A 15,407-nucleotide genomic window follows, 5' to 3' on the forward strand; every position below is an offset into this window, starting at 1 on the left:
CCAAAAAGAAGTCCAAGCAGAGATCAAAGGCTTCTGTTAACAAGGTCAGTCTGTTTTGGGAGAGTCAGATGGTCTGTCCAGTCCATATCCATGAGGAAGAGAAAGCCCAAGTCAGTTTATTGAGGCCTCAGCTGTGGGTGGGATGGGGCCCATTTCTCTGGGAAGAACTGGGCCACTGACTCCAGGGAATATAAGGACCATGAGATACACACCAGGGAAAACCCCTATGAACTACAGGGGCCCACTGCAGGTAGGGTGTGGGGAAACTTGGGCATAAGTGGCTTGGGATCATCTTCAAAGGAAAATCCTGTCTGGGTAGGTGAGGGGACATCTGAATAGAAATAGTTTGAGAGGAACTGATCAGATTGTGATGACCACATCTTAAAAAATCTTTTGAGATGATGCATGATTTTGGAGTATCACCTAATAAATGAGATAAATGAACAGCAGGATGCTGGAGATACTGGAGATAAAAAAGTATTAAATAACATACTTTTTGACAACAGTGGACTTTTAATGTTTGTTGACAGTACTACAGATTATACTTCTGGGGGGGATATAGATACTGTTTTAAATAATTATACAACAGGATTTGTCATGCATTTGTGCTCACTTTATAATAATCTCTAGAAAAACACTATTTGTGCTGCCTGACCACTATTATAAAATTAAAATTATGCTAAAGATAAGGGATACATATAATTTACCAGATTTTATTACATATGCATGTATAGCCTCACAAAGATCCAATAAGAGGGTTGCATTTGCATCTGGATTTCTAAAATCATTTGAAATTCCCTATTAGCAAGTGCATATTCATATTCATTATAAGACTTCTTGATATAGCATGCTAATTACTTGCCTGCACTCTAGCTCCCACACCACAATAAATCCTCTTATAAAAGCAGATCACTGCAAACTTCAAACAGCATGCATCCTTGAGATGCCACTATTAAAGGAAGAATGCTGATGGAAAATCTTTGATCTTATCAGACGTGATGGAAAATACACATTTGTATTTGAGTAAATCTGTAGAAAGAAGCATTCCACCCCCATCCTTAAGTAACCTGAAACCAATTTCAAGTTCCCAAATGCTCTTCAAAGCAACCCGCCTTGGAAGTGATGCTGATGGCATTACAAATTTCAAGGCAGCTTGCTTTTTCCATCTCAAGACTTCAAGCAGATTTCAAATTTTACTTTCAAAGAGAACGGATATTACCTACTTTTAGCCAAACCACTAGCCTCTGGGCCGACGAGCAGAATGTCGTAGGTAAAGAACTTACCTATGGTAATGAAAAGATGGTACATTACCAAGGAACTCAGAGCTTGAATAATGCAGTTGATTGTAGGGAATTCTAAGCTGGAAGTGTTTAGAAGCTTCCTGCTTCAGTTCTTGTTCTAGTGTGGTTGACCAAAAGTTGGAATGTAAACTCTGGGCATGTGGCAGGACAAGTGTACCCAACAAATTAATCCAGCTCCTCCTGAATGGGGCGTCTATCAAGCTGCAGACAAAAATCGGTGTGTGTTTGACTCCTGCACCCACAGGGAGCCTGAGCCACACAATTCAGAACATTCATACTATGAATAATCCCAGTAGCAGGAGGGTCGGTCTGTGGCTTCTTAAAAGGCCTCAGATTTGTGGTCAGCAGAAACATCCATGAGCCTATTTGGGCTGAAGGATACAGTGGCCCTAGTGAAGTTCCCCTAGCATTTAATTAGGTTTCCTGTAATTGCTTTAAGTAAAAGGAGGGGGAATAAAGCCTGATGTTATCATCTTGGGACACAAAATATTTGTATGTGGTTTTAATATCCTGAGCCCATTTGTTGCTGCCCTGCATTTTGGAAAGAGCCGTTATAGTTCTAAGGAAATACACACTACAGGTTTACCAGCCCTTTGGTGACTGTAAATTTACTGCAACAGCTTTTAAAGGAAGAGTTTTCTTTCCAGTAACTGAATTTCTGCATGAAGAGAGAAGGTATAAACAAGTAAAACAGGCAAAAGTATTAAATGCCAGAGAGTGGAATAAAAAAGAAGGGTGGGGCAGAGGTGAGGGGGAAAGCTGTGTGCCATCCTTCCATGAACTCCTAGATATCAGAAAATGAGAATATAATTGCAGTAAGACAGGAAATGAGAGGGCCTAAGCAGAGACTAGGAAAGAGGAAGGGAAGTAGCATTATTCGTTAATAAGTTGGGATTTATGCTGTGGAGATTGTTCTATTATTTAGACATTGACTAAAATAACATACCGATCTTTTCATAGAGGAGTGAGGGACTTAGATATGCCAGTGTCTTGAAAATTCTTTTTAAACTGACCACTGTGGGGGTGCCTGGGTGGCTCAGTCAATTAAGCGTTCGACTTCGGCCAGGTCATGATCTCACAATTTGTGAATTCAAGCCCCATGTCAGGCTCTGTGCTGACAGCTCAGAGCCTGGAGCCTGCTTCAGATCCTGTGTCTCCTTCTCTCTGCCTCTCACCCACTGATGCTCTCTCTCTCTCTCTCAAAAAAATGAATAAACATTAAAAAATTTTTTAAACTGATCTCTGTATAAGCATAAAGGATACTAATTTCCAAGACTTTAAACAATAACTTTAAATATATTTAATACATTTTTGGCCACAGAGTTGCCCCTTCAGGATCTTGCCCTGCCTTGGCTTATAAAATTCACTTTCCTGGGCTTCATTTCAGTTCAGGGGCTCTTGAGTGGATCTAAGGACTTAGTTGTTTCTATGACTCAAGTCCCTGCAGTTCCTGATAGAAAATATTGCTTATTTCCCTAGTGGAACAGCATCCATTCATATTGAGTGTTCCTTATTTTTCCTGAGGGCTTTGACCCATTTGAGCATGGTCTCAGTTTTAGGACAAGTTCTGGAATACTCTTGTACTCTTCATGTCACCTATACCAAGAAGTCATGCAAATAGTTTAATAAATCATAACTTTTAGGAACTAAAAATTCCTAATATTCATATTTTTCATATTCATAACGTAGTCATATATATGTGGATGTGTGTATATATACACAAATATACACATATATGTGTGTGCATATATATTTATATTTACATTCTCATCTGATTACATCATCTGCATGCTTAACACACTTTGATGATGTCCATGACTTTCAGAAAGAAATCCCAAATTCTGAACATGGAGTGCAGCTGCGGTTCTCAAACTGTAGCATGCATCAGAATTCTTGGAGTGCTTGTTAAACCAAAATTGCTGGGCTCAACTCTCAAAGTTTCATACTCAATTTGAGTCTGGAGTGGGACCCAAGAATTTGACTTCCAACAAGTTCCCAGGTGCTGCTGATGAAACTGTTCCGGGGCTACACTTTGAGAACCACCGGTCTACAAGAATATATATTAACTGAACTTTTTCTTCTCCCTAGCTTCATCTCATGCCACCATCTCTGTGTCTGGTGCTCAGTTGTCTTCTCCTGGGTTCTCAATCTCCTCATTCTCTTTCCTGCGTCTTCCCATATCTTCCGACCCTCTCCTTAGATAATTTAACCAAGTTAACTCACATTGGATCCTTCGTACCAAGTTGAGTTCACTTGTTATTCACTCTCATTTTCACTATACTTCTTGTTTGCAGCATTGAACGCAGTTGTAATTAAATAATAAATTGTATAATCTGTAATTAATATGTACCCTCTGCACAATAATATAGGTTCATTGAGGGTAAGGACTATCTTACTCATCAGAGATTCACAAGTGCCTAGGGCAATACCTCTTCCATAATTGATATTAAATATTTGTGCAATGAATGAATGAATGAATGCATGCATGAATAGAAAGTACAAAGACATATATTTAATCTTTCTTACTGTGCTTATACTTAACCCAGTCAAATTCTTCTAGTCCCTCAGGATGCCCCTGCCAATACTCTCCATAGGTACCTCATGCGGAAAGTGTGTGCAGGCAAACTGGCAATTGTCCACGTGCATTGATCAGATGATCCTTCTTGCTCAGTGCAAAGAAGCACATTGCAGAATGACTCTAAGAAATAGGCTTAGGTACATTAAGATAAATACTCTTAAAATGATAATCTCAGATTCTTAGTTCATTTTTTGTTATTTAGGATGATATAATGCTGTAAAATAAAATCCAATTATTTGAGCATTTTAGCTGGAAGCCACTTTCAGAGGATTTTGGTTACATTACAATTATAGAGAAACATTTGGGCTTTCAAAATACTGTGCATGAAAACTTTAAAGTCACACATTCTTTGGATAAAATAGCAGGGATTTGTTAACTTAAGGCTGGTATTTTTTAAAGAAAACAGTGTGCCTTAATAGCTAAAATGCAACTATTAAAATAACTTAGTTTTAAATAATTGCCACATATTTATAAATACTAGCTTATATTATAATAAAACCTGGCATATATATTTTTATATATACATTTATGATTATAGTTTTAGGTCATTCTCATGTCATGTGAAGAGTTAGGGGAAGATTTAGTTACTGTAAAACTATACAAGGTGTTATAAAATGTATATAGCTTTTTGGTACCAGACAATATTATAAAAAAATGTGATATGTGTTTATATATATTTGTGGCTTATATACTTATGATTATAGTTTTAGGTTATTCTCTGTCATTTCATGTGAAGAGTTAGGAAGATTTAGTTATTGTAAGGTTATGTACAGCACACAGATTATCTTTCCACAACCTATATAATTTGGTTACCATCCTTAGGAGAATTGAAATTCAAGTTCATGTTTGAATAAACCAAGGAAGATATCTCAGTGGAGGGTGAATGTTTGTCAGGCTATTTGAGAAAAGGTGTAATTTTGTGGAGTGATAGATCTATTCGACTTTCATCTTCTGATGAAAGCAGATTTGAAATAGCAAATAAGAAAATTAAAAAGTTGAGAGTCCAATAACTGGGGCCAGAGGAAAAATCACAGGTGGACAGGGACAGTATCTGGTGTGTTGATCTATGGCATCAAGACAGATCACTCGGGGGAAATACACGGTATGATGGTTTGAGTTTTGTTAGTACTAGTCTTTTCCTGACTTCAGTCTTCCTTTCTCTTGGCAGGTCTCATTGTCCGGGAAGTGAGCATTGAAATTTCACGCCAGCAAGTGGAAGAACTCTTTGGGCCGGAAGATTACTGGTGCCAGTGTGTGGCCTGGAGCTCGGCGGGCACCACAAAGAGCAGGAAGGCCTATGTGCGCATTGCATGTGAGTCATGGCACACGGGCCACATGGGTTTCAGAAACCAGTGGAATGTGGAAAAATGTATACCGTAACTGCTCTAAATTCAAAGAACCGTAGTCAAAACTCCCAGATTTCTGCATTTGAGCTACACTTTCCCCTTAAGTCCCCAGGATACCATTTTGTTGTGGTTGTTGTTGTTTCAAGACGCTTTTAGTTTGTCTTTAGGGATGTGAAAGAATTAGTGGTACTTTCAAAAGATTCTGAATTTTCTTTTTGAATCTGGTAATAATTAGGCTACAGGAAAACCAAACTGTATTCCTTTAATAAGTTTATTCTGCCAGTGTGTTAAGACAATGTTGATTAGTTTTGTTATTGGAAATAGAAATGACCCATACAAAGCTTCTCTATTCATTTTTGGAACCATTCTAGTGCATCAAAACACAGCACTATTTTCCAAACTGTGTTAAATTCTAGAGTATTCATGTTTAGGGAGAGGTTAGGAAGTGCCTCACAAAAAAGCATTCCATAATCAAATAAATGTGGAAAATAGTTTTTTGGGGGCCAAGTTAAATAGGTTTATTCATTGCAAAATTCTTGGATTTTTAAATATGCTAATACATATTATCCCTAAGAAAAAGATGTAGCCTGCAGCTGTTTTTTGCAGGCCCCTTTTCTGAAGGAGTGCTATTCACATCTTGAGCAGCAATGAATGCTGCTTTAATCTGTCTTAAGGTTCCATACTGAGAAGTTTTCTCAAGTATGAGACCACTGAAATCCATGTCAATTATATGATCTGAACTCTTTTGAATGTCTGCATTTGACTAAATTCTGTTTTGTGGTGGATATCAGTATCACCCCCCAACACGTCACTGAGTCCCAATAGTCTTGGCTCTGAGGGTTCTCCCAGTTCCGTACCTGCCTCTTCCCTTACCTCCTACTTGATCTAGATCCCAACCATTGCAAACACGCCCCAGCTAGTCTCAATGGCTCCACTTATTTCCCTTTTCTAGGCCATCCTCCATATTACCACAGTGCAATCTTCCTGAAACTCAGGTCTCTGCCCAGATCACTTCCCTCCCTGCTAAAATGTTACAGTAGCTTGGAGATAAAGGAAAAATTCCTTACCATTAATGCCATATGCCGTCGTCCGAGTCTGCTAGGGCTGGCATACAGAGTACCACAGCCTGGGTGCCTTAACCAGCCGAAATCTTCTTCTCACAGTTCTGGAAGCTACAGGTCTGAGATCAAGGTGCCAGCAATGCTGTCTCCTCTGAAAGTTTCTCTCCTGGGCTCGTGGATGCTTGTCTCCACATGTTTGCACTGTCTTCCCTCTGCAACCGTCCTGGCCCGCATTTCTCTTCCTATAAAGACAGGAGTCCTATTGGATTAAAGCTACCCTAAAGGCCTCATTGTAACTTCATCACCTCTTTAAAGGCCTTATCTCCAAATAAAGTCACATTCTGGAGTCCTGACGGTTAGGACGTCAACGTGTGAACAGTTCGGCCCCTGACAACTATATTTCATGGTTTATATATGCAACCTGTATTTTCAGTGTCAACCACAAAGAATGTTTCCATTTTAGTCACAGTACATTTGAAATACTTTGATTTCCATGCTTTCCAGCTACTGTTCACAGTGAAGGGTTTCATCCTTCTCTTACTTCCCTTCATTTTTGTAAACATTCATTTATTTAACAATATTTAGTGAGCTTTTACTCTGTTCTTGGGACAGTTGTACCTATTGGGTATGGAGCCAAAAGCAAACATGTAATGATCCCTGCCCTCATGGAGGTTTACTTTCAGGTAAACAAGGGCGAACTCTAAATAAAGCAACTACTAATCAGGCACAGAGCAGATGGTAAGTGCTACAGAGAAAAGTAGGGGCGCCTGGGTGGGTTAAGCACCTGACTTCAGTTCAGGTCATGATCTTGCAGTTTGTGGGTTTGAGCCCCGTGTCAGGCTCTGTGCTGACAGCTCAGAGTCTAGAGCCTGCTTCAGATTCTGTGTCTTCCTGACTCTGTTCCTCCCCCACCATATGCTCTATATCAGAAAAATAAATAAACATTAAAAAAATTGTTTTAAATAGTAAAGCAGGAAAGGGGGGTATATTGTGCTCAGGGAGGGTAGTCATGGAATTCCTCTGGAAGAAGCTGACAGTTGAAGAAACCTGAAGGAGGAGGGGAAGGGGAGTTAGGCAGAGGGAGCCGCAAGTGTCACAAATACAAATACCCTGGGGCAGGAGTGTGCTGGTTATCCTAGGCAGATGGCCCAGGACACTGTAGGTGTAACATCTTTGGTTCTTATTTTGAGAAGAGAACTTTAGAATGTTTTCAGCAGAGGAATTCATGATGTGACTTCCATGTCAGCAGAATCATGACTTGTGCTTAGAATAGATGAAGAGTAGAAGCACAAAGACCAGTTATGAGGCTGTGTCTATGAGGGACCGTAAGCTTGCATAGATAAGCAGCAGTGAAAGTGGCATAACCTGGATCCTAGATACAATAGTCTCCCTTCCCCCGGGGTGGGGGGAGGGGGGAGGGGGAGGGGGAGAGATGTGTTCCAAGAACCTCAGTACATACCTGAAACCGCAGATAGTACCAAACCCTATACGTGTTATGTTTTTTCTATATATACCTATGAGAAAGTTTAATTTATAAACTAGGCATAGTAAGAGATTAACAACAATAAGTAAAGAAAAAAGAGAAAAATTATAAGGGTGCCTGGGTGGCTCAGTCGGTTAAGCGTCCGACTCTTGATTTTGGCTCGTCATTATCTCACAGTTCTTGAGTTCAAGCCCCACATTGGATTCTGTACTGACAGTATGGAACCTGCTTGGGATACTCTCTTTCCCTCTCTCTATGCCCCTCCTCCACTCACACTGTCTCTCTCAAAATAAATGAACATTTTTTTAAAAAAGAAAAATGATAACAATATACTATGGTAAAAGTTATGAGCATGCACTGTCTCAAAATATCTCATTGTGCTGTCCTTCTCCTTCTTGTGATGATGTGAGGTGATAAAATGCCTGCGTCAGGAGATGAACAGCACAGGTGTCGTGATGTGGTATTAGTCTACTGTCAGCCTTCTCATGATAAGTCAGAAAAGGGAACAACCGCTCCTCGACTGAAGTTGACAGTGGGTAACTTAAACCTCAGAAAGCAGAATGGTGGACAGGGAGGACTATTTTACATTTAAAGGCAGAGGTAATAGCTTTTGTTGAAAGATTGGATGTGAGATGTGAGAGAAAGAGAGGAAAGAATGATTCAAGAGATGTTTGAAGAGTTTGTTTCAGACGTCCTCATGAACTCTTTCCTGTCTCCTGGGTCTCCAGAGAGACAGGCATCCCTTTCTCTTATACCTTCAGAACACTTTGCCCATTCTCTTAACACAAGGCTTGTCTCAATTAAATTATATTCACTGGTTGGAATGTCTGTGTTTCATGCCAGCAAGTTCTTTGAGATAAATTCTGCTTAATTCAGTTTTGCTTAACTTTATATCTTTTGTGCTTAGCCTAACGCCTAGAACATCATAGATGTTTAATAAATTTTGTTGAATTAAAACTGTTAATAAAAATCTCCCGGTGAAGTTTATTAAAATGCTATACATTAATCTTTCCTCTCTGAGCATATCTATGGAGATTTTCCTCTGTCTTTTGTGGATTCTCTGTGAAGTAGATTCTGGGATAGGGACATGCACACAGAGAGGGTGTTAAAGAGTACTCTTTGGGACAATACTGGTGGAGATATGTGGGCAGTAGGATTGAGCAGAAGGGGGACTTGAGCTTCAGGACAAAGGATGGCCCCATAGAGAGCTCTGGAGCTCAAATGGCCCTTTAGAGTTGCCCCACCGTGAGATATAGGGGGTCAATGAGGCTTTATTCCTCCACATAGACTAGTCCATGGATGTGGGCCCCTACCCAATTGTGTGTCCTGGGTCAAGTCAGCTTTCAGCAGCTGAGGGCAACACTCCCAATGGGTGGGATCAGTCCTAAAAAGGGGTCTCAGTAGCATACCCCATATCCACTGCAATCATCTGCCACAAATCTTGAATACTTTATTAATCATGAAGAAAAAAGGTAGTTTCAAATATTTTTAAAGGAAATAAGAAACTAATTGTTTTGGTCAAATATTTAAATGAATTCAAAATTAGCTTCTAGGGGCAGCTGGGTGACTCAGTCGGTTGAGTGTCCCACTTTGGCTCAGGTCCTGATCTTGTAGTTCGTGAGTTCGAGCCCTACATCAGGCTCACTGCTGTCAGCTTGTCAGCACAGAGCCCTCTTCAGATCCCCATCTCTCCGCCCAACCCCGCTTGCACTTTCCATAAAATAAATAAATATATATAAAAGAAACCCAACAAAGTTAGCTTCTAATTACAATCAAAAGCAACACAATGATATGACTGTATCTTTATCTTTCATTGCTATGTGTTCATTAATACCAGTTACAATAAATATTTAAAATTGCCAATTTATATTCCATATTAAATTGGCTTGGCTAGAAGCTGAAGTTTAAGGACTGCATAGTTCCAAGTGATGAATATCTTGTGCCAATTTCATATATATATACAAATATATATACGTCATGTCATAGTACACGATATATATATATGTCATATGTATATCACACACACAATCTATATGTATGTCCCTATTCTCCACATAAATATTAAATATCTGTAAGAACCCCATCTTTCTTTGCAACATATTATACAAACTTCACTAAATATAATTTGACATTTTCAAATAATAACCAAAGTAAGAGATTAATTTGCCCATAACACCTTTTCATCTTCATGCAATAAGACTGAAGAGCAGTTTGCCTGTACTTCCATATTTTACTGAATTCATATGTGTGTGGCTGAGGATGACCATCCAACATGTAAAGATTTATTCATGTAGATTTTTATGACGCTAAAAAAGGAGGGGTTAAATTTCGGTGATCTCTGTCAGGGCTGATTCCTACAATGTGAGTTTGTGCTAATGTTGCACAAAGTTGCAAATTTTCTAGTTTGCCCTGTTTCAAGTGAGCTGTGGGGCTTTGCCCAGTAATATTTGACAGATGGCCATCACATAAACTTCAATTAAAGCTTAAATTTATCTCCGACAGAGATAACTGTGATGCTAAGGTTAAATAAATGCAATTACCTCTCACCTAATTAGATGTATACTCACGTATACGATGGAGAGGCTCATCATTCTTTCATTAAAAAGCTCTATTTTCAGAAGTTTCTAAAGCAGGAATGAATATTGGCTCTGTTTATCTGCTTATAATATTTTATTTATTCAAACTATATAAAATATAAAACCAATTTGCGACACAATTAAGACAGAGGGGCAAAAAAAGGAAACCTAAGAGTTAGAATTTAGCCAGGCATGAGCTGAGAACATGACATGCTTGCTCTAGAATCGTGCACATTTTCTGGAGGGCTGGGGTCTTATGTGGGAGCTGTGGCTTCCATTGCAAAGAGAGGACTTTCTTCTGAGAGACCTCAAACGGACACTGTAGTAACTATCCAAGGAGCCTTTATGGTAAGATAGCTACCAGTTTCATTAGGTCGTTTCTTCCAGCCTCTCTTTTTATAAAGCCAATGGGAAAATTCCTAGTATTAAGGTAGGACCATAATTCAGGCAAAATGTTAACAAACACTGTCATTCTTTGGGATATGTCTTGATTTCACTAAGGCTGCTGTTTTGCTGTGGTGATTGTTGGGGATGTGTTTGTTGTTGTTGTTGTTAGTGGGGAGGGATAATAGTGTCAGTAGCACAGTGGACTGGTTAGAGCACAAGTTTTGGACCCAGGCTGACTTACGTTCAAATCCTAGTTCCATCACTTACTAATATGACCTTGGTCACATGACTTAACCTCTCTGAGCCTTAGTTTCATCAACCGTGAAATGCAAATGATAGGGTTATTTCAAGATTAAATTGGATAAACTTGTAAAGCATCTGGAATAGTGCCAGACACAAAACAAATGCTCAGTGAATGATAATAGGTGTTCATAACAACAGACATAATGATTTAAACTTTATTTGTGCATTTTGAAACTTACCAATACTAAGTTAACATCAAAAACTAAACAGTATCTTTTTGTTTTACAACTTCATGTCTCAGGCCTTGGTTCTCAATCCTAGAGGACGAAATTCCCTGCCAATTCACATACAATTAGATTGTAATTTTCCCCCTTGCCTGAGGATGGAGGGACACTCCATATGGTCACCCCTCCCCTACAGTTCAGGAGTTACAGTGGATTTATGTGCACAGAGAATCCGTCTTCCTGGGAGTGGCAGGATGGTTCCTAAGAATGTCTTCTTTATTCTGTGTGCAAACCAATAAATCACAAAGGCCACTGGCTACAGATTGGAATTTGATAGTTCCTGGGAAGAATTAAGGAGGATTAGGTTGGCCCTCTCTGCTGTCTCTCATAGCTCCCTTGTCCTTTTCCCTGAGATCAGAGCCACCTTGTGACCACCTGTGGGGTTTGGACCAAGCCTTGTTCATATTTATGAGTCTGTAGTGTCTAGCATGCTATCCAGAACAGCATTGTCCAAGGATCTTTGAGATCTGATGTGTTTACAATTATAGAACTTCTGCATTAAGACTAGCCCCACATCAATTGCTTGATAGCCCCATGTAACTGGTACTGGACATAAGTACTATAGAATAACGATAAAAATGGTGACACTGTTTCAGTCACCTTATTTTTCTCCTTACATGGTTATCTTTTTTTTTTTTTTAGTGAAAGTACTTAAAGTCGATTCTCTCAGCAAATTTCAAATGCATAATACAATGTGATTAACTGTAGTCACCATGCTGCAGAAAAATATCCCTAGAACGTATTCATTTGTAACCGAAAGTCTATACCTTTTGACCAACACTCACATGGACTAGCTCATTCAGTCCTTGGAACAATCCTATGTGACAGGTATACTAATCACTATTTTACAGATGAGAAAACCGACAACAAAGGGAGATTTAAAAATCCTGCCTGAGTTCACAGCTGGTATATGAAGAAGTTGGTCTGACCAGCTGGACAGAGTCCAGGCTTTAATGAACACTCTGGGTACAAATAGGAGAGGGGAGGACAATAATGTTTATGTCAGGTAGTAGTTCACAAAACTGTCTTTTTTTCCATAGGCATAATGTCAGAAGCTCACTATTATTTAGTGCAGAAGTGTAATAAGGCCTCGGGTTCCTCTCTCTCTCCATTGCTTGGCCTACTCCAACCACACCAGTCTCCTTGTTTCCTGAGTGCAATACATCCATTTCAAATACAAGCTATTTGTAATATCTGTTCCTTACCACCTGGAAGAGTCTTCCTCAACTCTTAAATGGGACCCACTTTCTTCTTTCATTCAGATTTCTCTTCACTGGGGTCAACGCTGACCAATTTACCTAAAATCCACGGACTCCAACTCTGTCACTCTTCGAACCCCAAACCTGCTTTCTTCTTCTTGAGGGTGTTTCTCTTCATCATTATTTGTTTGCTTTGATGTTGACTGTCTCCACCACCAGAATATAAGCTGCACAATATCAGGCACTTTATTTTCTTTAGCACTGTGGCCCCAATGCCTAAAAATAGTGCTTTGCAAATGGTTGGTGCTAAGTAACTGAAGACATAAATAAATGGAATGAAATTGAATTACACTGAAAGCATAAGATGCGACAAAGTGATGATGTTATTCAATGCTAATGACATGTTCTTTTAGTAAAAATGTTTTCTCACCCAAGTAATTCAAGGACATCCGATAGACTGAAGTGATTGCCTCTGTGCTCCCCCTGCAAGCCTCCATCACATTTTTGTACTTAACTTATTTTCTTCATAGCACTTACTGAATTCTCATCTACTATATACTTGCTTATTTATTATGTTAGCGGGTTGTGGTCTATCTCCCTCACCCCCTTAGGAAGTGAGATCCACACAGGCAAAGGTTTTTGTTGGGTTTATTCACTGAGGAATTCAAAATGCCTACAGTGATGCTTGGCACAGTGGAGGAACTCAATATGTCTCTTAAGGGAATTCATTAATTAAAATTTCTATGGTGTGGGGGAGCAGTATCTTTAATTAAATATATGTACTCTTGTGAATTATTGCGTTGGTTTATATACACAGAAGCCATTGCTTGTGTCCTTATATGTTACTTTTCCATTTCCAACCTGTCTCCTCGGCAGAAAACAAAACTAAATTATACTAAATTATAGTTATTTAGCCAAATAACACATGTCTTGAACCAGGTGTTCTGAAAGATTTAGGTTATACCATGACAGAATCTGGTAGCCTAAAACCAAGTATCTTAATAGAGCCCAGCAGGCTTGCCTGCACACCAAAATAAATAGCTTGTTTCCTAACATGCAGTTCTGAACTGTGGTTTGATATGATCCATTGTGCAATCATTTAAGCACCCTAATGAGCCAATGATAAGTCACAGAGGCCAGACTTTGAATTAGAGAAGATTAACTGCACAATTTAGATTTTTTCTAGATAGTGAGAAGGAAATCTTTAACAATAAATTTCTTCTTGTTCCATATAAATCTCAACTGTTTTATTAAATAGTTCATCACGTGGTCCCCATGTGAAGATTAAAAACTATAACACATACCTGATTTCATCAGTCTATGTTTTTCCAAACATACTTTCTATTGTATTTGGACAGAAATTCCCAAGATTCGTAGAGGCCCCACAAATCCATAGACATTCACGGCTCATGTTTATTCTGAGAGGTAGACGACCAGTTGATAGAACACTGTCTCATAAGTTACATTTTGGGAGAAATCAGCTATCTATGTGTTATAGGCAGGGCTGGCAACCCACTGGACTAAAATGTGCCATTAAAGTAATGTTTTATGCTGTATGAAAAGGGAAGTTTACGGCTAAACTGCTTATTTGCAAGAAAAGCTTGTCTGCAATCATTGCATTCATTTCTTTGTACTCTGAGAAAAGAGCCTTAACTTTTTGATATGTCTGGTTCCTCATCCATAAAGTTGGCATGTTTCTTATTATTTATCCCTAAGACATACCTTAAAAAATATTGTGATGGCATATAATCATTTTTTTTCTAAAACTAAAGATGCAGTGTGAATATAAAAGAGTGGCTTGTATGGGTTTTTCCCTTCCTCTTCTCTGTAATGGATGTCATTTGGAGCTCTAGCTCTAAAATATTTATTTTTTAAAAAACCCTTTAGCAAAACTGAATACCAATATGTTTATTCTATAAATGCCCCAAAGCCAAGAAATAAAGAAGAATGGCTGAAATTATGTTTCCCTTCTGCAGGGAATTTGTGCACTTAGGATTTCTCTGTTTAAATGACCTCAGTGCAGTAAGGGATAGCCATCCCTGGGTAAAACTAAAGACATTAAATGACCTCAGTGCAGTAAGGGATAGCCATCCCTGGGTAAAACTAAAGACATTGCCAAGATAATCCTTCAGCTGATTTCCTTAAAGATCATTCCAACCTCTGTCCCTGGATTGAAGTATTATGAAAGTGTTCGTGGTAAATTCCTAAGGGTTGTCAAAAACATCACTTTTTTAAAAAATAGGTTACAAAATAAAACTCTGATATAAGCCCCCAGTAGTCCTATGAGTAGGAAGCCTTAGGTCACTTGACCAAGTCACTTATTTAGGAAATGGTGAATCTGAATTTTAAACACACTTGTGACAATGCTTGACTTTTCAACCCAATTATAGATGAAACTTCATATAGTTTATTTATGTTGGTTTGTTGGTTTTTGTTTGTTTTGTTTTATCTTTTACAATATTTGAGAAGAAAAGGCAAGTGGGAAAGAGAACTTCATCTAATATTTTGTAGACATTGTGTCCCTTACATTTAAAAATCATGGTAAGAGTTGCTAAATATATATATTAAAAAAAATCATGATTTTTTAAAAAATTCTAGCCAAGATAAGATAATCTATTCCTGAAAAAGAAAACCATGGCAAACTTTTTAGGGCTGTATGGCCTTAAGGTTGGCATTTGTTACTTTTAATAAGTGTCCAAAGCTCAGAAGACTAATCTAGTTCTCTCAAAATATGCTGTACTGGTCAGTTCACAGCACTTACTTCCCATTAACAGCCAGAGTTGGTGATTTAAGCATAAGTGGTACTCTACTATGACAACATAATTAGTGCCTTTTATCATTATTGGAAGAAAGATACTTCTTTTCCTTCTAAGAGCATAAGTATTATGACTATATGTGACCACAGAATTATCTTATTCACTAGAGGAGCACTTTGAAAGTACATTAAAA

General features: G+C 38.6%; 1 protein-coding gene across 1 annotated transcript in view; it reads left to right on the top strand.

Annotated features, from left to right (window-relative positions):
* UNC5C (unc-5 netrin receptor C) overlaps positions 1–15,407 on the top strand; it is a 305,644-nt gene that overhangs the window by 177,620 nt on the left and 112,617 nt on the right. The window contains exon 4 of the mRNA XM_015542240.2: positions 5,048–5,191. Coding sequence (XP_015397726.1) covers positions 5,048–5,191 — 144 coding nt within the window. The remainder of the gene's footprint in view (positions 1–5,047; positions 5,192–15,407) is intronic.

Source organism: Panthera tigris, chromosome B1, assembly GCF_018350195.1.
Source record: "Panthera tigris isolate Pti1 chromosome B1, P.tigris_Pti1_mat1.1, whole genome shotgun sequence".
Taxonomy (NCBI): domain Eukaryota; kingdom Metazoa; phylum Chordata; class Mammalia; order Carnivora; family Felidae; genus Panthera; species Panthera tigris.